Below are 21,903 nucleotides of genomic sequence, written 5' to 3'. Positions count from 1 at the left end.
TGAGTTATGCAATCTTGAGTATTTAATTAACTCTGATTCCTGCAGACCTAAACCCCAAAACAAGCTGGGAGAATAACAGTCTTATTCTCATTCATTAAGTCTTATTCAGTCAGCATTATTGGGCCTATATTTTTTGCGGATATGCATGGGTGCCTAATGTAAAGAAGAAGACCAGGTCTTACCATAAATAAACCTAAATATAATCATAATTTTATCCAACATCTTTTCGAGCTCTTCATCAGTAGCCTCTTTGTTACCTGCACGAAGCTTTGAATCCACATACTTAGCTGAAGAAACACAAAACCAAAAAGGAAGAGATAGATCTGAGTAGGAACTCCTAAATCAAGTCTTAGTTTATTCTTGACTAGGCTAGTGCTCTATAACCTCTACTGGCTCATTGTCAGTTCTAACAGAAAAGAAGTGTCATGCCAGCAACAGCCTTAGCATCTACCAAATGTGACATCACTGTGGAAAGCAAAAGGGAACTAAAAACTCTGAGCATTCAAAACCACCATCTTCTCCAGCCTACCTTGCTGCTCCTAAGTACAGTGGCACCTCTGGATGCGAACAGGATCCGTTCCGGAGCCCCGTTTGCATCCTGAGCAGAATGCAACCCGCGTCTGCGTGGGTCGTCTGTGCATGAGCGAGCGGCGAAACCCAGAATTAGCCCGTTCCGTTACTTCCAGGTCACCGCGGAATGCAACCCGAAAACGCTCAACCTGGAGCTACTTTAACCCGAGGTATGACTGTATGACCAATTCTTAAATATCAGGTCTGATTGGAAGTCAGACCTCTTATTCCCTCTCACAGCCAAGGGGCTGCAAAACTCCATCAGAGGAACTAGACTGAACAAGAACCAAACTCAGAAATACAACCTTGCACAAGGTATCTGCTAGCTATAATAAGTATTTCACTAGACTATAATTGTGCCAGCTGTGATTATATGAATGTTTCCAGGAGTACTGGAGTTGCTGTCCAAGTTGGTTGCTGTCTTCTATCACTTGCCTTTTCTCCAAACTAAAGAGCCCCAAATGTTGTAATCTTTTCTCAAAGGGGAGTTACTTCATCCCCTTGATCATTTTGGTCATCCTTTTCTGAACCCTTTCCGGTTTCACAATATCCTTTTTGAGGCAAGGGAATGAGAATTGTACAGGGCATTCCAAGTGTGGTTGCTCCATATATTTGTGTAACGGCACTATAGTATTAGCAGCAGCTTTGTTTTGGATGCCTAATGATTACTAGCATGCAATTCATCTTTTTTACATGGTTCAGCATCTTCACTGAGCTTTCCACTACCATCTTGAGACTATTATTAGTAGGAGTCTTAATAAGTTGAAATAACAACAAGAAGAAGAACTACCACCTATAAGCTCAGCTGGTTTATTTGGTCTTTTGTTGATGAAGGTCTCAAAGGCTTCTTTCATGGCATTAACAAACTTCTCGTTCTTCAAAAAGCAAATGTCAATTATATGATCAACTTTATCCTTGAAGTCTAGTAGCTCTTGTACCATGGTTTTGTCTTTTTCTGGATTGATTACTATGGTGCTGCCGAATGCCTGCGAAGGAGGAAAGTTATTTATCACACACTTGTGCTGGATGCCACATATAGTTCGAACAAGATCCAGTGCGTAAGGACACACATTGCGTGCTTTACACAAAAGCAGTATGCACTAATCAATTTATTGCCTATTTCATTACACCCTGCCCTTTATTCAAGGAGCTCAAGGTGGTGTACATGGTTCCTACACCCCCATTTAATTACCACAACTACTCAGTGAAGCTGGTACAAAGTCAGCCAGGGAAGCTTTGTGTTAACCCATGAAGATTTTCAGAATGTTAAGTCAAGAAAGGGAATGAAATGGATCCAATAGAGATGATGGCTCCCCACTGTGCTCACAACAATGTTGATGCAAACTTGTTCAGCCTATATTTTAGAAAACTATGGTGACAGCTTAGCTACATGATTTGTCATATATGGCTTATAAACCAAGATTTTGCAGACATCTTTCCCATTTAAGACTTGCTCCTCCAAGTTAACTTTCCGAAATAAGTCACATATTGATACCTTTATATATTCAATCCATTGCTGCAAGAGAGCTTGCACTCCATTTTTCACCCTACTGAACAACTGATACAATAGAGACAAATCCTGAATTCGATTTTCATCCAAAAGGTGATTTAAACCTGCAAGATAAAAATGTGTTACTAATTACTCCAAATGAAACAAATGCAACTGAGAATATTTAAGAAACTACAGGTCTAAAAGGTGGGAGAAGACTGAAAGTGAGACAACAGATGAATTGAGAAACCACATTGGATGAGAGAGTTTTCAGAAGTGAAGGTCTTAAATCTATTGCTGAGGCTGCTGCTCCTGCCACATGATTTCTAGTGAAGAATGGTTTTTTATCATTAAAATGGGATAACATTGAAAAAATGGTGGCAAGGAGAATAACAATGTACACTTTCACAAACTCCTAGGATAAAGGATGGCGTAAAGCAAAACAAACACTTCCATTCTGCACAGCTAGAGGGAGCAATTTCAGTGCTTTCACACACCCCATAATAGTAAGCAAAATGTGATTTTAAAAACACCTCCTTTCCCTCCAACAGCTTTGGCACAATAATGGCAGCATTCCTGATCTTGCTCTAGAGTCTCGTGGACAATGCTTTTGTCTGTATCACATGCACCCAACTCCCACCAATATGGGTTACAGGCTCTCTGGTAATCCTATGTTAACTGCCCTTCAGGAAAAGCATATTTCATTCTCTTTGAAAAGCATGGTGTCTTAAGCATAATGACCATTTTAAAAGGCAAGAAAGCAAAACGTTTAGTTTATCTCACCTATCCCTTGTCTTCCACTGAAAGTTGACATCCATATTGCCTTGAAACTCTTAATGCCATATAGGGTTGACAAATCTTATCGGACAACCTATACCCAAACTTTCTCTTTTTCTGTTCCTAGGAATATTATGTTTTCATTCTGATACACATCTGAAGGCACTACAGTGGCTCCTTACCTGCAATGAGGACAGGACTTGCAAGCAGGGGCGTAGCAAGGGGTGTGTGGTGAATGCAGTCTGCCCTGGGTGCCATCAGGAGGGGGGCGGGTGACAAAATGCTGGCTGAACTCATCTCTGAATTTGTACTTGAGGCAAAGGGCGCACATGCAATTACCTCGAGGAACTGAGTGGGGTTGAGACTGAGTTGCATCAGGCACTGTTGGCCAGGCCAGGCCCTGCTCTCCCTGGCCATGCCCCACCCTCGTACGGCTAGGAACTGAGCGGGGTTGAGTTGTATTGCATCCCCTTCGCACCTCCATAGCCAGGCCCTGCTCTCCCTGCCTGAACACGTGCTGGGATGGGCCCCTGAGATAGAGGGGTGCCACTGCCTGCTCCTGTGTGCCCTGCTCTGCGCTTCTGGGGACACTGGCATCGGTCCAGTAGGGATGGGGAGCACAATGTTGCCAGCAGCGAGGGGTGGGGCTCAAGGCAAGCATCAATGGTATATTTGCCTGTTGATGTGACATTCAGACTAAAAATTAACTGAAACCCATTATTTATTACCTTCAACTGGATTTATAACTGGATTGTGAATACACCTTGGCTGGAGTGGTTTAAAGAAGATTGAGTTTGTTTTCAAAGAATTCTTATAGATAAAGTGGAATTTTAAAGTTTGGAACAGACTAGAGTACAGGAAAGTACAGGAAGTGGTGTTCCTGGAAAAGCAGCCTTGACAAAGTGATAAGGTACTGTTGTCAAATTGACTGTTTTGAGAACCAGGGAAGGAGGAGTAAATTCTGTGAATTCCACACGGTCCTGAGTATTTTGAGTAGTTAAAAACATATCAAGGAACAAGGTTTGCTCAGAATTGAGGGGACTTTTCTCTGTGTGGAAAGAAGAATTGATTAAAGAGATGAGGGAAATTTGGGATAATTTAGCAGACAAGATTTAAGCCCAAATGGATAAAAATATTGAAATAGTGTCAGAACTGACTACTAAGAACCATTGATAACAAAAGAATTGAATGTCTTGAAGCAAGGAAGGGAGGAAATTAGGAAAAATGGATGAGACTAACATGAAAAAACTCAGGAGACACATAGGGTAGATATGGATGGTAGGGGTGGGAAGCAGGCAACACTTAAGAATGCCTTGATAGTTGAAAAGAGATTAAAAATACAGTCTCTGAGACAAAGTTAGGGAAAAAACATTTTAGGTGCTTATGCTCACAATGTTAAGTAAATAAACCTGAAAATAACACTTGTGTAAGTATCTTTCCTTTTAATAATTTCAAATGGGGGGGGGGTGTTGACAAAAAAAAAAATCCACACTGGGTACCACCTGGCCTTGCTTACGCCACTGCTTGCAAGTCACCATTTCGTATACTGTTCGATGCTATTTCATGAACAGGGTGGGCAAGAGGGACTTTAGAATCTGAATGGGTTGTTTCTGTTTAGTATAGGGAACTGAAAGCCCTGAAGAAGCAGTAAGAAGAAAGATTTATATGAAGGAAGATAGGTTACCTTTCTGTAGAATGGCTGTTAAATGTTCACCTAGCAGCTGCTTTTCTACAGTAGCAATTAGTGGTTTCCTATAGGAAAAAGTGTTTAGAATTACATTCTTTTTGCTTACCAGTTAACCATTTTCAACCCAACTGGAACACCTAGATGCTTCAAACAATAACATTTCAATTACTTGTTAACAATGTGTTTATGGTCCAGATTGGGGGGGGGGGTGTATAAAAAACTGCTTCTGGTCTCTCCTGTCTTTTATATAAAGCAGATAAATCATCTAGAGCAGAGGTAGCCAATGCAATGCCCTCTCGATGTTGATGAGCTACAACTCTCATCTTTGACAATTTATTCCCAGAACTTGTTTAAGTTTTTCATGGTTTTAATGGTGTCAACGCTTGTCTTTTCTTCTGGAAACTATGTAATTTATGATGTGAGTGTGGCCTTGCTAGACATTATTCTTTATGTCTAGGAAATTAAACCACACTTTGGCAAAAAGAAATGCTGAAACCAGGTCATTTTTAACGTGTTTAACACACCAGGTTGAGTTAGTCCACACACTTACTGAGTGCTTTGATCCAAGTAGGTGATAATCCTATCTGCTTCTTCTTCCAAGCGTTTGTTGACATGATGGAGGTACTCTGGAACCTGACAGATTGAATAAATTATAGAGACAAGTTAAATAAGGTGAGAATGGTATATGCTTTATTGCGGGGGAAATGTCTGAGAAACAAATTGGAGGGGCATTATTATATCTTGTCGTATTATTGCTGAAATACTTAATTGTAGCCCGTGTCAGCACAGCAAAGCAAGTCTTGGGAGCTACTGTTCTGCCCTCATTAACCAGGAGGTTAATGTCCCCATGGTGCCCATGAGCAATAAGATAATAAAATACCTCTCTTTCTTGCATAAGCCTCTGTCCTTCCGCTGCATACAGGCGATTTGTTTCTTCTAAGAATCTATGTTCAAAAGAATCCTGATAAATCTGTGGAAAACAGAAATGGGTCATTTGCTTAGGATGCTCTCACAGCTTACTTTGACATTATTCATTCATTCATTCAATTTATTTATTTATTAATTAAATTTATATACCACCCATCATCAGATGATGACAGGGCGGTTTACAACACAACACAACAAGTACAGGTTCAATGTGATGGGGCATCCCTTGCTTACCTGAAGATCTGAAAGCATGCTGAGAAGGCTGCGAAGAAGGCTCCTGTCAATAGCCTCGCCGCTCCTCTCTCGCTCAACCAACAGAAGGATGCCATCAATGGTCTTGTTTTGGACCTTCTGATCGCTAATTATATGAGTCCTAAACAATTCTAGCCCCATATCCCTGGAAACGAATAAATCATTATAAGGAAGCAGAGACCAACACAGAGAGGCAGCTTTGTTCTGCATTTATTTTGTCTAAGTGCTCAACTGCAGAAGTAATCTACAGGCCTGATCAGGTATTACTTTCTGAATACAGCACAAGAGAAAGTGAGTCCTTGGCTCTTCCATGCATTTATGACCTAACCCAGCAAGCCAGATTCTCATAAAGGGTTCAGAAACTAGTAGTTGACCAGGCCTTAAGTGATCTGGGTAAATGTCCATAGCAAGCTCTTACCCCAAGGGTGGAATGGGCCCATTTTACCTGCACATTTTTCCAAGGACCAAAAAATGTGTGTAAATGCATTTAAGAGGCATGTATTCATATGAATTGGATATACCTACTCATATAACCTGAAATTTGGATAAATATATACATACTAGGAACTCTTCCAGAGTTAAGTTGAGAATGGGATTTAAAAGATTAAAAACAGGCAGTTGGCTGGGGGAGAAAACAACAGGAGTGCTTCCAGAATTTAATACTAGTAGCAAGTTTAATACAAGCAATAAATAGGTTGGAAAAAGCCTTATAGCTCCTTTCACGAAAGGAGTCCTATAAACGGTATGATAAAATGAGGTCCCACCTAATGTGCACCACTTATAACACTGATACTGCACTGGGAACACAAGGCTCTAAACCAAACTCTGACACATTTTGTTCCTGTAAAAGTCACTGAGGAGATTTTAAATAAGTACACAGACAATGAGTAGAGTTCTGGAGGGCATAACCCAAAGGTCTGCATTTTGTTAAGCATGCTTAACTACATGGTTAAAAACAAAAACAACCAGTCAATTGTTCCAGGCTAGCAGCATTCTACTTTTGCATCACCTGTTTTAAAATTTCAAGACTAAATTGCTATTTGCTTTTGCCACTGGCCCGTTTCATAGTAAAGCATAATTAATGGTTTACCATGAATGCGTCAACCTGGATTGTTTTGCTTCTCACTGTGAGCATGCAGAGGAAACAAACCATGATAACACCTGCTTGGCATTATACCTGAACCAGGAATTGTTGTGCTCATGCAAACAGTGATTGAAAAACCAGGAACAAAAGAAACAATGCTAATTGTTCTTTGTTTCTCCACAGTGCTGGTGGAGAGGCAAGACGCAGGCATAAATGGCTTGTGTATGGCTTATTGTGATGTTTGAACATGGTGCCAGAAGACAGAGACCCTTTTGCTGGTTCCTGATGGCTCAGTTGTTCCCAACATGTAGCACTGCTGCCATTCTTGGTATCCAAACAATATGCACAACAATATGCGTTCTGGAGCTAGTTGATACTTTCCAAATATGAACTTGATTTAGCTTAACTTTAGCTTTAAACTGCCACACACACCCCTTGTGAAAATCTGGGTGGTCAGAACAGCAAAGAAAACATATATACCAGCCATGCTACAAAGATTCTCTATTCACTGTCAGTTCACTGTGGCTCAATCTCAATCACAATGGAAGGGAAGAAAAACTGAATCTATATTTTTGACAAAGCATCTGGAAGTCTAAAATCAATACTTCTCTTTTCATTCTCACCAAATTGATGGCAGCATTGAATTTTGAAGAACGTATGTTCGATCCAGGAACAAAAAGATACTTCTAATCATTATCTGTAAGGGGGAGGGGGGAAAAAATCAAGCCATAAACATTTTGACATAAAGCAAGATCATTCTTGTGCCCTGATCCTAAACATGATTACTTGGTTGGAAAGGCCACCAATTTTAACAGGCCTTGCTTCTAAATATGCCTTATTGACTGCAACTTTAGAAAGTCAAACATATGAACTGACTGACTCCTCCCTCTTGCTTTACCATGTTCCTTAAGATGAATGGTGCACATCCTCTTACTTGCCCCATTCATGTGCAGGTTTCCACAACCAGGACAGGGTAAGAGACACTGAAAAGCTGCTGCACTTCCTGTCACCTGGGGAAACTTCATTCCCTCCAGAGACTGAAGTGAGGGCACACTTTAATCTAATTCTTCATATAATATTCTGATGAAATACTTCTTTAAGCAGGTTTTATGGCGCTGCCATTTTAAAATTACTGAGGCGCATTGCAAAAAGGGTTACCTTCCTAAGGGACCCCTAAAAATTATGAAGCATAATGTACCAGATTCGAAGTGACAGAAACTGTCGCCAAGAGTTGCGAACTGAATGTCTAGATGTCAGGACACAAAAGCAATACAACAAAAATAGGTCCTAAGTATATAATTGCTTGCATCATTTCCTTATATTGGTATAAAACAAAAAGTTGTATTTGTCTAAATATCTGTGAGCAGAAAGCACTTCTCTCTGCACGGCTAATGATCTCCCCTGCCTCCACATCTATCTGTGACCCCTGGAAAGCTACTCTAGATGGTTCCTGTTCCAACTCGCAAGGCAGTTTTCAGGAAGCTGCAGGTGTTCGTGGGGGGAAACCATCTGGGATCCAAGTTCACAAAAGTATTATTTGGAAGGAAAACAAGCCTTACCATTTGTCTGCAGTGGTCTTGCCAACATTTGTCTATTTTCTTGAGAAAAAGAACACTGTCCAATGAATCCATGATGAAGGAGTTAAGAAATTTAACACAACAACTGGGACAACACCAATGCCTGATGACATTGTTATTCTGCGTCATCGCTGGAAAACTCAATAGAAACAAAAGAAACTGCCAGCCTTATTTTAAAGCCTTTGTTTTAGGCTAGGATGTGATCATGAAAAATATGTTTATTTAAAATCAGCTAAAGGCCAAGAGACCACCATTCTAATTTAATGGGCTACTATGTTAATCAAACACTTGTGATGACACAATTCCATTGAACTCAATAGCTTTAAAATTACGAAAGAACTTACTTTATCTTTCAAGTTAGGTGTCCACATTTGATAATACCCATATTCAAAGCATTGTGATCTAGTAATATCGTAAGCATACACACAGCCTCAGATATGAGCACCAAATCTCACCTACTTCCCAGTACTTATTGTTTCAAAAGACTCTATCCTAGATACTAAACTGATTTTTAAGACTCCAAGGATGTAAATATCCACCCTGAAGTTTGACAGGGAAGATGCTCAGAGGGAAACACAGAAGAACACAGGTGTGTGTATGTATCTGGATTTCAGGCATTATAAAAATGAAGTCCACAAACAGACTTACTACACAAAAAGGATATTCTCTGAACTGATGGATCTGTGCTTTGATATGGTCTTCACAAATCTGTCTTAACTGCTTGTACAAATTTGCAGAAATCTTATATGAGCAGAGATTTTCAACAGCCTAAAAAAAGGAAAAGGAGGACACATGAAAAAAACTCCACCAACATTTGCAGGACTCCATCTACAATTCATAACTTTTTCTGTACATGCCAGCTCTCAGAAAACCACAAGTCAAAATGATTCTTCCCAGCGAGTTTTAAAAAACATACCTATCTGATGTGGGGGCATCACTAGACAATTAGAGATCAAAGTTAAGGGTGGTATTCAAAACTAGACCTACTTTGATTAGACCCAATTAAATGAATATGACTAACCCACAAGAGTGGCTTTTCAGGAGATGCCAAGAACTACAATGAGCGTGGGAAATCCCCAGTATGTGAATGGAAGTCTGCTCACAGGTCTCAAGTCATTTGCAGTCTTTGGATACTTTCTGCACAAACACTACTCATTTAAAATGGGACTCCAAAGATCTGGCTCTCAATTTTGCTGTTAGTTCACAGAACAAAAATACATGCCAGAATGCACTGCAGTTGCATTCATGCTCCCCTGGGCAGAGTGCCTTTCAGCTGACTGAGCTCATTTAATATAACTACAGTAACATCATGAAGAAAATAGAAGAAAACAATGGAATACCAGACTAGCAAATGAGCAACATTTTAGACAGAGAACTCTGACACTCAAAGGACATGCAGCCCAAACAGGACCCAGTGATGAAGACTGCATAGCCTTAATTTTGCTTAGCAAAGATTCACAATTATAGTTCAAACATAAAATTATGTGTATGCTACTCTAAAACCAACGCTGCAATTTTAAGAACATTTACTAGTAAGTAAACTGCACTTTGAGGGACACGGGTGGCACTATGGGTTAAACCACAGAGCCTAGGACTTGCCGATCAGAAGGTCGGCGGTTCGTATCCCTGCGATGGGGTGAGCTCCCGTTGCTTGGTCCCTGCTCCTGCCAACCTAGCAGTTCGAAAGCACATCAAAGTGCAAGTAGATAAACAGGTACCGCTCCGGCGGGAAGGTAAACGGCGTTTCCGTGCCCTGCTCTGGTTCGCCAGAAATGGTTTAGTCATGCTGGCCACATGACCCAGAAGCTGTACGCTGGCTCCCTCGGCCAGTAAAATGAGATGAGCGCCGCAACCCCAGAGACAGTCACGACTGGACCTAATGGTCAGGGGTCCCTTTACCTTTACTTAAACTGCATTTTCCGCAACAGAATTTACTTCAAAGTAAATATGGTTATGCTTCCATGCAACAAATATCTGCTGGGTGTTACTATTGAAGCCTGCTTGAATTTACTGTTTTACTGGCTGTTGAAACCACAAGGAATATATTTGTTGTGTTTTATTTTAGGTGCTGTATTTTAAAATTATTCAAATGTCATTTCAGTTGTTTGCTGGTATATGGAGACAGTACTCATAAAATAAGAACACAAAGCACTTATGAACACTTCAACTTCACTATGTAAATACTACAAGAAGCCCTGAAACACGCTGAAACATGAAGAACATGTGACCCTCCAGATGTTGGACTCCAGCCACATCAGCATGGCCAATAGTCAGGGATTATGGATCAGATAATCCCTTTGTTAGCCTTAAAGGCTAGCAAATTTATTGTGGCATAATCTTTTGTGGACCAGAAATATTATACCATAATACATTTGTAAGCCTTCAAGAATCTACAAGATTCTTTTGTTTTGCTGCAACAGTAATATAGCTACCTCTGTGAACATTGTCTATAAATGCTAAGTACCCTCATCAACTAAAACAAAGTCCATGTACATGTTAGTTGTATTTGCTCATATTAATTCTAACCTCTTGCCCTCCCCATGTTAAAGCTTAGTGATTGTAAGGACTTCAGAACAGAAATCTTTCTTTTGTTTATGTCACTTGTTCCTTTCTTCTGCAAAAGCACCAGATCTACTGATGAAGAAGTTTAAATAAATTATTATGGACTAAATTAAGACAAACCTTGAAACAACCCTATGAGAGCAGCTTGGAAAAGGAGATCCAAATTTATTCACTAATCTGAAATTTAACACATTTGAGAGAAGGGGACTGGTATGAATAAGTTCACCTCAAAGCTCTACTAAGGGGGTTTGAAGAAGTGGGAGACTTAAATAATCTAGTGTTGCTTTACAAGGATTTTTGCCAGCAGGGGAAGTAGTGCACTAAGAGGTTTATTGCTGATCAAAACAATAGTTGTAAAAATCTTTTTGAGGAATGTGGGAGAAAAATATTTTGATGCTGTGGCATACATAATTGTGCATTAAAATGCACATTTGGAATTGGATACATTTACCAGGCAGCTGCTCTTTAGCAGAAAAGTTTTATCAAGTATTCATATCACCAGCAACTTATATTACTATTTTTAACATAAGTTAAAAATAGATGCAAACGAATAGTGTCAATAGAAAATACAGTTACTTTGCTGTAAAAATATCTGGTGCTAGCTAAGAGATCACTTTGAACACATACCAGAGGGGGTCCCCTAAGGCCTTAACCTTAGGAGGCTGACAGATTTCCACAGTACATATATATACAGTGGTACCTCGGGTTACATACGCTTCAGGTTACAGACTCCACTAACCCACAAATAGTGCTTCAGGTTAAGAACTTTGCTTTAAGATGAGAACAGAAATTGTGCTCCAACGGTGGGAGGCCCCATTAGCTAAAGTGGTGCTTCAGGTTAAGAACCGTTTCAGGTTAAGAACGGACCTCCAGAACGAATTAAGTACTTAACCCAAGGTACCACTGTAATAGGATATCTTACCCTAAGATGTCAGAAGTACTGGTTGAAAGCATGCAATTTTATCCCCAAATAACCCTTAAATGAGCTTTTAACTATCTTCCAGAAAGTTGTTCTACTGGTAAGCCACAAGGCACGTCTATGGCATGTGGAAGAAAGAGCGGTTATCTAGTCCAAGCCCCTGTTCAGTGGAGGATCTACAATACAAGATGAAATTCCTGCATCTGTAACAGATGACCACCCAACTCCAGCAAAAGGAGACCTGCTACCTCCTGAAGTAGTCAATTACTCTGCTAAATAACCATTATTTCCTAATGTACAGCTAAGAAGCGGAGCTCATTACACAGGCTCTGCTGTGACACACTGACTAGACCCATCAAGCCTCCTCTCCCTCAACTGTCTTCTGAGGGAAGCCATTCCACAAGACTGCCTCAATGGGAGAGGAAGCAGGGCCAGTCCATCGGCTCTGCTGGAAGCCCAGCATCAGGCACCATCTGCCTTAGAACTCTGCCAACAGGTATATAGGAAAAAACAGTCTAGAAATTGGTGCCAGAGTTTTTATTTTTATTTTCCTCTTCCATCCTTTTCCCCTTGTGTGTTGTGGGGTTTGTTTGGTTGTTTTCTCAGATTGTCAACCTGTAGGTAGAGAGTGTCTTGTTTTGATTTTATGTAAGTCATTTTAGGGGCCTTTTTGGCTAAAGAGCAGGATACAAATGCTATAAATAAATAATAAAGCAGAATGCCAATTGAATGCTTCGATAATTAATTCTCAGTAACTGCTGTGTGCCAGAAAGAACAATGCATTAACATTATCGATAACGTAGCAAGACACCCTCCTCAAAGTAAGAGGTAAGAGAAACATGGAGATAAGCCACAAGACAATTTGTGTGGTATGCCTACAACTCAATTTCTAGTTACTATTTCTTTTAAGGGACTCCCAAGGAGACAAGAGGACAAGATGTTGAAGGTTCTCCCATCAGCCGCAAAGCTTGGAATATGAGCTATATGTTAATCAACCTAGTACAGTATTCTACCTATGTGAATTCAAGGAGTTGACACAGTTTTCGTAGACCACGTAGTCCCATTCCCTGCTTGAGGTAGAAAATCCAGAGGAACATAGGAAGCAGTCTTGTATATAGTGAGATCACTGGCCCATCCAGCACAGTAGCATCTACACTGACTGGCAGCATTCTCTCCCAGCCCTGTCGGGAGATGCTGGCTTGCCCAGCCAGTGCCTGTAGGGTTTCAACAATGGAAAGCCTATCTTGTAATTGGTTCTATGGTTGAATTTCTCCAACCATTAAGATGTTTCTCCAAATGTTCAACCAAAATCTACCTTCTTGTAACTTAAGCCAATTAAATCTAGCTTTGTTTTCTGAGGCAAGAGAGATTCCCACAAGCCAATTAGAACAACAGCTCTTGGAAGCAAGGGCTGCCTGCTCGAGGCCATTCCAACTCCAACTATGCAATTGTAAAATTTGGACTTTACTCCATTTGAAAGTTATGTCAGGAGATGTATGTGTATCAGATTTGTATCACAAGCAATAGGACTTATTCGTATGATGTTACTGTGTTAGCATTTTCTGTATTTTGTACTATACATTGTTTTACATTTTCTGGCTTTTATTGCTTTTATCTGCAGTATCTAATCTTGTAAGTCACTTTGAGAACTTTGTGGGTAAAAAACTAATTAAAAAATATTAATAATAATAACAACTGAGTGTTGTTTTTATATTTTAAATGTTAGGAACTTTTGTCCTAAACAGCCATGCAACAAGAAGCACTCTAACAAGATCCTTCCCACCCCCATTTTAAAATAGCAACATCAAATAGCCAATGTTTCGGTCATTATTTTTGTTCAGTCTTTTGGTTATACTATCCTATGGAATAATGTTCACTTCTTAATAGTGATAATAGTGATAATTTAAGAAATAATTCAACACCCCCCCCTTTAGATAAAAAGTACACTTAACAAGTGATATCCAAATAGTAGTTTCAAAGATTCAAAATCCTACACAGTTATTAACCGGAATAGCTACAGAATACTCTACATTAAGAAGACCTTTGAAAGACAGGTATTGAAGAAACTGAATACAAACTGCATGCAGATTAATAATCTTTCCTTTGACATTCACAAAACCCAAAGTAAAGGTTATCTTTCCAAAAATCAGTGAAGATGCAAAGTAATTCCATAGAAGCACACATAATCAGATTATAAAGTCTTAAGCAAAGGCTTAGTGGGTCTGTGAAATACTGTGGTTCTACAGAAAACTCAACAGTTAACTGGCAAAACTAAAGTGAGAGAGAAAAAACATGCATTCAAAATAATATAGGAACAGATAGGGAAGAAGGGATGGTAAGTGATAAAGAAGATGAGGTAATCCTGTAAAATATACACGAAAATGATACAAATGCTTAACTCTGCATATACCGTATTTTTCACTCTATAGGACACACTTTTTCCCCTCCAAAAATTAAGGGGAAATGTGTGTGCGTCCTATGGAGCGAATGCAGGCTCCTTGGCTTCAGCGATAGCAGCGCAAAGCCTCCAAAGTACAGAGGGAGCGCTCCCTCCGCGCTCCGGAGGCTTCGGGTTCCTTATGCTGAAGCCGGGAGAGTAAGACTCTCCTGGCTTCAGTAGAGAGGGAGAGCTGTGCAGCGCCCCTTCAGTGAAGCGGGAGGAGAAATGGAAGGGGCTCCGTTTCTCCTGCCGCTTCGCTGAAGGGGTGCTGAGCAGAGAGGCGGATAATTTTGTTTCTTGTTCTCAACCTCTAACGGTGTGTCCTATAGCGTGAAAAATACGGTAAATGCTGCTTCTTTAAGGTAAGGGAATCTGTTACTTTTAAGGCAACAAAGAAAAGAATATACCAAGCATTTGTAGTAAAAGGGACTACTGAAGTTATGTCTTTTGATTTCTTAAGTGTGCTTCCTATAAAAACAAGCAAAATCCCAGGTGTTCAAGTATTTGAGGCTGGAGTTTGAAACATTTCATCATTGTTTCCTGCTTCTCTAGAAGTAGGTAAATACCACAATAAAAAAGTCAGTAAGCAACTTAAGTTCCCCATTTTTAGCAATACTGTAACTTGGATCTACTTATGACAACTTGCCTTTCTAGCTTTTCAGATAACTTTAACTTTACTCATTTGAAGAGTAAACTAATGGTAGTGCACTAATTTACATTCCCACTAGCATTAAAAGTATTTTGAGTGCTGCAGAGCAGTGGATGACCTCATATTTCTGCACGCACCAACAATTCCTCTTAATGTTTTATGGTATTTTTTATGTTCTATTATATGTGCCAAACACCATCTTGATACAGTGGTACCTCAGGTTACATATGCTTCAGGTTACAGACTCCGCTATCCCAGAAATATTACCTCAGGTTAAGAACTTTGCTTCAGGATGAGAACAGAAATCGTGCTCCGGCAGCGCGGCAGCAGGAGGCCCCATTAGCTAAAGTGGTGCTTCAGGTTAAGAACAGTTTCAGGTTAAGAACGGACCTCTGGAACAAATTAAGTACTTAACCCGAGGTACCACTGTACTTTAAACGAGTGTGCAATGTATAATATATACATATATTACTAATAAATAATATAAAAAACTGGGGAAGTTCTACTTCAATTTCATGTTAAAAGCCTCCCTGCCTGCGATGTTTCGGCCTCACAATAGGTCTGTGTCAGCACACTAGGAACAAGAAACAAACTGGGATGGAAGTTGTCGTCCCAGCAATAAGCAGAACCTTTGTTTCCCTGTGAAGCTTATCATCCTACCTATCCAGAGAATCTTTGGTCATGCCAGCATAGTACTCGTGAAGATGTACTTCAAACTGTAGTTTGTCCCTCTCTGAAGTGCAGGACACCTAAAATTGTGGCCAGTCTTCACTGTTTTGTTAAAGTGCCACTACAAATTCTAGAGTGACAGGTCCATGTCTGAACCATAGTGAATGTACCAGAAAAAAGCCATTCAGATGAACATCTGAATATTTTACTGTGTTGATGGAAAAAGTATATCTGGCTTGATGAATTTGTGAAGGAGCTCTCGTTAGTTTTCTGAAGTACCATCAGTCCAACCTGGTCTTCACTGAGTGATTATGGGTCCTTATCCACACTTCAAACCCAGATAGTTTGAGGCCCTAGAAAGTGGGCTAAAAACCTCAGGGATGTTTACAGTCTAGTACAGCTTTACCTATGTTATTGAACGTTACAAGTTTTGACACTTACCTGATAGAGCTCTTCTAAGTTGTACTTAATTGAAGTACTGTTCTGAATAGCTTCTACAGCTTCCTTCAGTTTTTGCCAGGTTTCATCTGTGTAATTTTCAGGCAGTTTAGGTTTATCTGCAAGATATTAAAAATTAGTGTCTTTTACAGCAAATATATAATTTAAGAATGTAAGAACAGCCTTTCTGGAGCAGACCAAAGGCCATTTAGTGAGCTTTCAATAGTGACCCACAAGATTTACTTCTTTGTCAAAACTCATAATCAAGAAAGCATTTCTACTAATGCTTACATACAAATAATACCTCTAGTAGATGCTCAACGTACCAGTTTCTGCCCCATCAGTAGCCAGGTCACAATAGTGACTTGCAAGTAAACAAATGAAAACTAGACATTGTCTCTGAACAATACAGATCTCTGCTAAACTGACCCATCAGAATGGTGAAATGGTTGAATTCGGGATGAGTCAAATGGATTGCGGGATGCGGGTGGCGCTGTGGGTTAAACCACAGAGCCTAGGACTTGTCGATCAGAAGGTAGGCGGTTCGAATCCCTGCGACGGGGTGAGCTCCTGTTGCTCGGTCCCTGCTCCTAGCAGTTTGAAAGCACGTCAAAGTGCAAGCAGATAAATAGGTACCCACTCCAGCATTTCCATGCTCTGCTCTGGTTCGCCAGAAGCAGCTTAGTCATGCTGGCCACATGACCCAGAAGCTGTACGCCAGCTCCCTCGGCCAATAAAGTGAGATGAGCACCGCAACCCCAGAGTCGGCTACAACTGGACCTAATGGTCAGGGGTTCTATTACCTTTACCAAATGGATTACAGATCATGGGGACTTTGCTACTGAACTTGACAGTTCTATTAAGCAATAGTTGAGCAGTACAAAACTAGATTGCCTTGGATTGCCAATCCCCGCCCCCCTAATTCAGAACTAAAAAGCATTTATGTTTTAAAAAATCAGCCCCTGTAATGTATTGTGTGCAAAGCTTTCTTGATTATTTTTCAGTATCTGCAGTATACAGACAATGCAACAGCCTGCCTCATGAAACAGAAATATCACAAGGAGCACATTACACAAGTATTCCAATATGCAAGTCTTCAAGGCAGGATTCAAGGTACTGGCTTTTATCTTACCACGTTCTAAATACTATATCCTACTTACGAAGTGGATAAGATTCATTCCTCATGTGCTGCCACAGTTTCACGGATCAATTTTAAAATGCCCCCTTAAGCATATCATTTGTATGGAGTTTGAAAACCAAGCCATACAAATGTTCTTATTGACTTAGCATCATTTCAACATAATGTAAGATCAAACTGATTAGTAGCCAGGGCTACTAATAAGCAGCTCTTGAGGCACTGTGCATATTCCTCATGTGATGTGGCTTGAACATCAGATTTGCAGTACAGTTTATATGCTAGCAGATGATGTTCCCTTTCTAGATCTACCATTTCAGCTGAAGATGTATCCTATCCTCATCTACAGACATTTCTACACTCTTCAATTGTGGCAAGAGTAGTATATATACAGCAAGGAAAGGAAAAGAAATACAGATTCTTCACAATACATACATGCTTGGTACCATTAATTTGTCAGTGAGGAATTTGCCCAAAAGAAGCATAAAAAGAGTCAAATGGATGCTCAGTGAGAACAGGTCTTATATACGAGTCAGGAAATGGAAATGCAATATTCACATTTACCAGTCAGAAGCAAAGAAATGAGTGGAAAGTGTCTGGGAAAGGCAAACACGGTTTAACAAAAGACAGCTTGAGCTGCATGTTAAGGGTAGACAAACAGGAATATGTGTATGGTGGTGAGGCCAAAATTATAAAAATATTTTTTGCAATTACAAAAATAAGGACCATCTGTATTGTTTTTCTTTTGTAGAGTGATGGAAGGTACTTAGAAGAAAGAAACAGCCAATATACCCTATCATTTCCTGAAGTAAGATACTTCCTTTAAAAAAGCAACAGTTAATTAACTTGATTAGAAAGCAGAAATGTTTTGGGACAGATATTTAAAAACAATGTATTTTTTCAGAGACATAACGAAGCTCTTCAAAGCCAGAGATTAATACATCAAAGCCTGCTTTATCATTCTTGGTATGGGTATATCCATAAACTCCCCCTCCCCTTACGCATACAGATATCAAAATTCACTAGAGAATGTTATATCCACCATTCACCCTAAGGTGGGTTGCAGCAATTGTAACACAGTATTAGAAACAGTTTAAAAAAACTAACAACAGCAGAATTAAGGTTGGTACATCAGATCCCCCATGGCTTTTTTGTCTTTTTACTGCAACAAATTAACATTACTACCCCATTTGAAGTTACAGTACCTAGCTTTGAGACTTTTGGTTAGGAATGGGCAATCTTCCCACTGCTCTGATCTACTATTTTTATTAGACTCCCAAGATTTGCCAACCAGCGACAAGTGCAAAAGAGGTGCAGTTAGAATTAAAGAGCAGGGTGCCTCTGAGCACATTCTGAGCATAGGAATTTCTTTTCAGAACCAGAACCAAACAGAACTCATTCTATCTAAGGAGTGCTACAACCCTAATTTAACACCCACATTACATGCTGCTTTAAAAACCTGAGTGTCCAGGCAAAATTCTTTGGCTTCCTCTCGTTTTCCATCTAGCCTCCTCCATGTATGCTGATTACAAGAATAATTTTAAGCTTTTTACTTGGGACTCAACCAAACATTACAAGGAATATTTGACAGGTTCTCAAACTATGGAGACACACATGCCTCGAGAAAATACAAAATTCCAGAAATGATAGGATCCTCTCATTTCCTTCCCTACCATCCAAGATGAATGTCTATGGCAAACAACTGTACAGGATTCACGTTATGTTTGTGGAAATGATTGTATCCCTACAATTTTATCCTAAACTGACTGAGAAATAAGGAAAGGATGAAATAGCTGCTACCTCATTCTAATGAAAACTTCCAGTGTATGATTTTAAGAGGTCAAGGATGCTCTGCCCTGTTCTGTACCAGCACTGCATACTAGTACTTCGGAGCAGGGATTCTCACATGCAGCTGCAGGAAATAGCATACAACTTTGTTTAAAAATCTCTAAACACATGCTTATGGAAAAGGGCTGTAATTTCACAAACATGTTTAAGAAACAGAAACATATACATCAATCTAAGTTTTTCTAAGTTGCAACTTAAAAATAGTCTGTCATCAATATTATATCTTTTGTCATACTTTTAAAAGCTTCACATTCCATTTAACTCAAGAACTGCAGCAAGAAAGGGGAAACTGGAGCATGGATGTATAGTGAAGAGCTGGGGATATGTTGAGGGGGACTGGTTTCATTTTTAGAGCCATTGGAGAAGGAATGAAAAATTCCTGTCCCTCCCCTCTGCAACCACCAATTACAGGGAGAGTTAACTCCACAAAACATATCTTTTCCAAACCAGCTATATGAATGAACACCTGACGCTTTTTTTGTTTGACAAAAAACAAAGCACTACACTTGGGGATAAAATTGTAATGGATCCCTGGTAAGTGGTCTGGTTTCCTCGAACAAGGGATTCCGTGGCAGAGTGGTGAATATGATCCCACACACCAAAGATTTCTGCAAAGTACATGCCATCCCTCTTTATGTAGATACACATTTCAGAGGTAAGGAATGAAATAACCATGTTACCTTTAAAGTTCTTGATCACTAACTTCTTGGCTGACCCAGGTTTACTGTTGGCAAAACTGGAGACAGTGGAAGAGGCAGCTTTGGTCAGGCCATTTGCGTGGTGTCCCACAGCTGAGGAAATTAAGAGGCTTTTGTTTTTGAACTGCTGCTGGTGGTGCTGCTGAGAAGAGGCAGCAGGTGACGAGGAGGAAGAGGAGGAGGAAGACTCTTCAGCCATCTTCGCGTCAAGTCCAAAAAAATCCAAGGAGTCCTCAAAGCGCAACTTCTTCTGCAGGTAATGGTTGGAAGAGGCAACTCCTGATGAGGAGGAACAGGAGGCAGAGGTGGCAGGGGTGGTGGTGGCAGTAGTAGTAGCAATAGAGGATGTGGAAGAGTTATTTCTGGGAAGAACAGAGGAGCAGGAGGTGATGGATTCAACCTCTTCTCTATCAGTGCTGCTGCTATTACTATTTAGCTTTCTTTTCTTGGAAGAAGACGAGGCGCCGCCGCCGCCTCCACCACCACTGCTGCTGCTGCTGCTACTACCATCAGTGGCGGGTCTGACCTCCTGAGCTGCTGCTGCTGAGGGGCTGGGGGAAGTGAAACCTGTGGGAAACATGAACACCACAGAGGTGAGCAGGCTGAAGGGCATCAAATCCTTCTGGTGGGACAGGTACGCAGAGCAAGTAGTGGAAGATCGCTGCCTCGTCCTTCCAGGCAGAACAAGTGCCTCCTTGCCAGCCGGTTCGCTTCTCTTCTCTTCCCTCTCAGGAGGAAAGGAAGCCCTTGCCGGCCTTCCCTTCACCCCTTCTCGCTCGGATCGATCTCTCAGAAAAGGCGTCTGGCTCCCCGAGAGGGGAAGGGCAGCTCCGCCTGGCCACCCTGCCCCGGACTCCCGCGAACCTCTCAGCGACTCTGCCTGTCCCCTCACTTTCTCAGCTCCCGGAGGCGGCCAGGGTCCCCTCCACTCTCTGCCTCGCTCCTTTCCCCGAGATCACCTCTCTCCTGAGGAGGGGCGGAGAGGGGAGCCGGGCTCCCTTTCCCGCTCCCTCTCGCTTCCCCGCCACCTCCTTCGCGGCCGGGAGAGGGGGAAGCGAACAAGGGAGGCCGCCGCGCCGCTTGTTATTGTCAATACTACAGGCACAAGAGGCAGGGAGCCCAAAACATGGCGGTACATCCGGCCGCTCGGCATGCTGGGAGACCAACCCCGCCCGGAAGCTCCGAAAGGGGCGGCTGAGGGGGCTCTTCGGCAAGGGGAACTCGCGCTCTGGGTGTGCGGAGCCCGCGGGGGGGGCGGTCCCGAACGCCCGGCCCTATTTCTCTCACTCACCCGCTCGCCCCCGACCAGGCCCCGCGCCCCAACGTTCTCCCCCCCCCCGGCTACCTGGCACCCGCTTTTCCTCCTGCCCTCTGACCTACCGGAAGTGCTCATGTTGCCGGGCGGCTGCTGCTGCTGGTGCTGCTGGCGGCGGCGGCGGCGGCGGCGCTGACGGCGCTGGGGGCGCGAGTCCTTCTCGCGCCCAGGCGGGGTGGTTGGGGAGTCCCGCGCTCCAGGCTCTGGTGATGTTTCTTCGCGGGAAGAGGCGGGGTTGCCGCCTTCGGAGTGCTGCATCTCCCCGGCGAAGTGTGTCGGCAGGTCTCCCGAACCACGCCGCTTGCCCTGGTCCTGGTTCTTGCTGCTTGCAGCAACTCTTCGTCCTCCTGGTCTTGGGTCCTTCTTTTGCCTCGCCTTCCCAGCGCCCCAAACCCTTTGGCTTCCTTGGCTTCGGAGTTGCCTCGCGCACACGCGAGCGGAGGAGCTGGAGCTCCTTGAGAAACAACCTCTCCGTCTCACCGCTCTCTCCTCTCTGCCTTTTTGCAGGGGAAAGGGTGAGGAGGCGCGTGTCCCACCCCCTTTATTTCCTGGACAGAAATTGGTTGAGGGGGTGGTCCCGGTTCCCGCCACGCCTCCATGCTTTCTTTTTTTTATTGCAGTTCAGGAGCGACGTGAAGTGCGCCTCCACTTTTCACCTACATTAAAAAAATATAATAATAAAATAATAAATGCACATAGCATCATCCTGAGCAGGACGAGTGGGAAGTTGGACTTGGTAGATAGTTTCGTCCTCCTTGCTGGCTGGCGTTTTTTATAATTATCAGCCAGAAGTACAGATCGTATTTGCATTAGGGGAGGGGAGGGGAGGGGTGAGATGGAAGCATCCAAGATGCTAATCAAAGGGCA

At 41.8% G+C, this 21,903-nt stretch overlaps 1 protein-coding gene across 3 annotated transcripts in view; it reads right to left on the bottom strand.

The window, feature by feature from the left end:
* CUL4B (cullin 4B) overlaps window positions 1-21,584 on the bottom strand; it is a 31,328-nt gene extending 9,744 nt beyond the window's left edge. Inside the window, exons 1-13 of one of the 3 annotated variants that reach the window (XM_081178978.1) lie at window positions 21,102-21,584; window positions 19,704-20,288; window positions 16,044-16,159; window positions 9,028-9,131; window positions 8,346-8,415; window positions 7,410-7,483; window positions 5,685-5,847; window positions 5,404-5,493; window positions 5,074-5,156; window positions 4,521-4,588; window positions 2,066-2,184; window positions 1,364-1,556; window positions 183-287 (exon numbers count right to left, since the gene is read on the bottom strand). In XM_081178978.1, coding sequence (XP_081035104.1) covers window positions 183-287; window positions 1,364-1,556; window positions 2,066-2,184; window positions 4,521-4,588; window positions 5,074-5,156; window positions 5,404-5,493; window positions 5,685-5,847; window positions 7,410-7,483; window positions 8,346-8,415; window positions 9,028-9,131; window positions 16,044-16,159; window positions 19,704-20,288; window positions 21,102-21,294 — 1,963 coding nt within the window. In that variant the 5' untranslated portion in view covers window positions 21,295-21,584. Of the gene's footprint in view, window positions 1-182; window positions 288-1,363; window positions 1,557-2,065; window positions 2,185-4,520; window positions 4,589-5,073; window positions 5,157-5,403; window positions 5,494-5,684; window positions 5,848-7,409; window positions 7,484-8,345; window positions 8,416-9,027; window positions 9,132-16,043; window positions 16,160-19,703; window positions 20,673-21,101 lie in introns of those variants that run through there. The other 2 variants (XM_081178976.1, XM_081178977.1) reach the window with 2 other exon arrangements.
* Between the last annotated feature and the right edge of the window lie 319 nt (window positions 21,585-21,903).

This window comes from Podarcis bocagei (assembly GCF_964188305.1).
Source record: "Podarcis bocagei genome assembly, chromosome: Z".
Classification (NCBI taxonomy): domain Eukaryota; kingdom Metazoa; phylum Chordata; class Lepidosauria; order Squamata; family Lacertidae; genus Podarcis; species Podarcis bocagei.
Note: the sequence above shows the minus strand (reverse complement) of the source record. Positions and strands in the feature narration are given on the sequence as shown.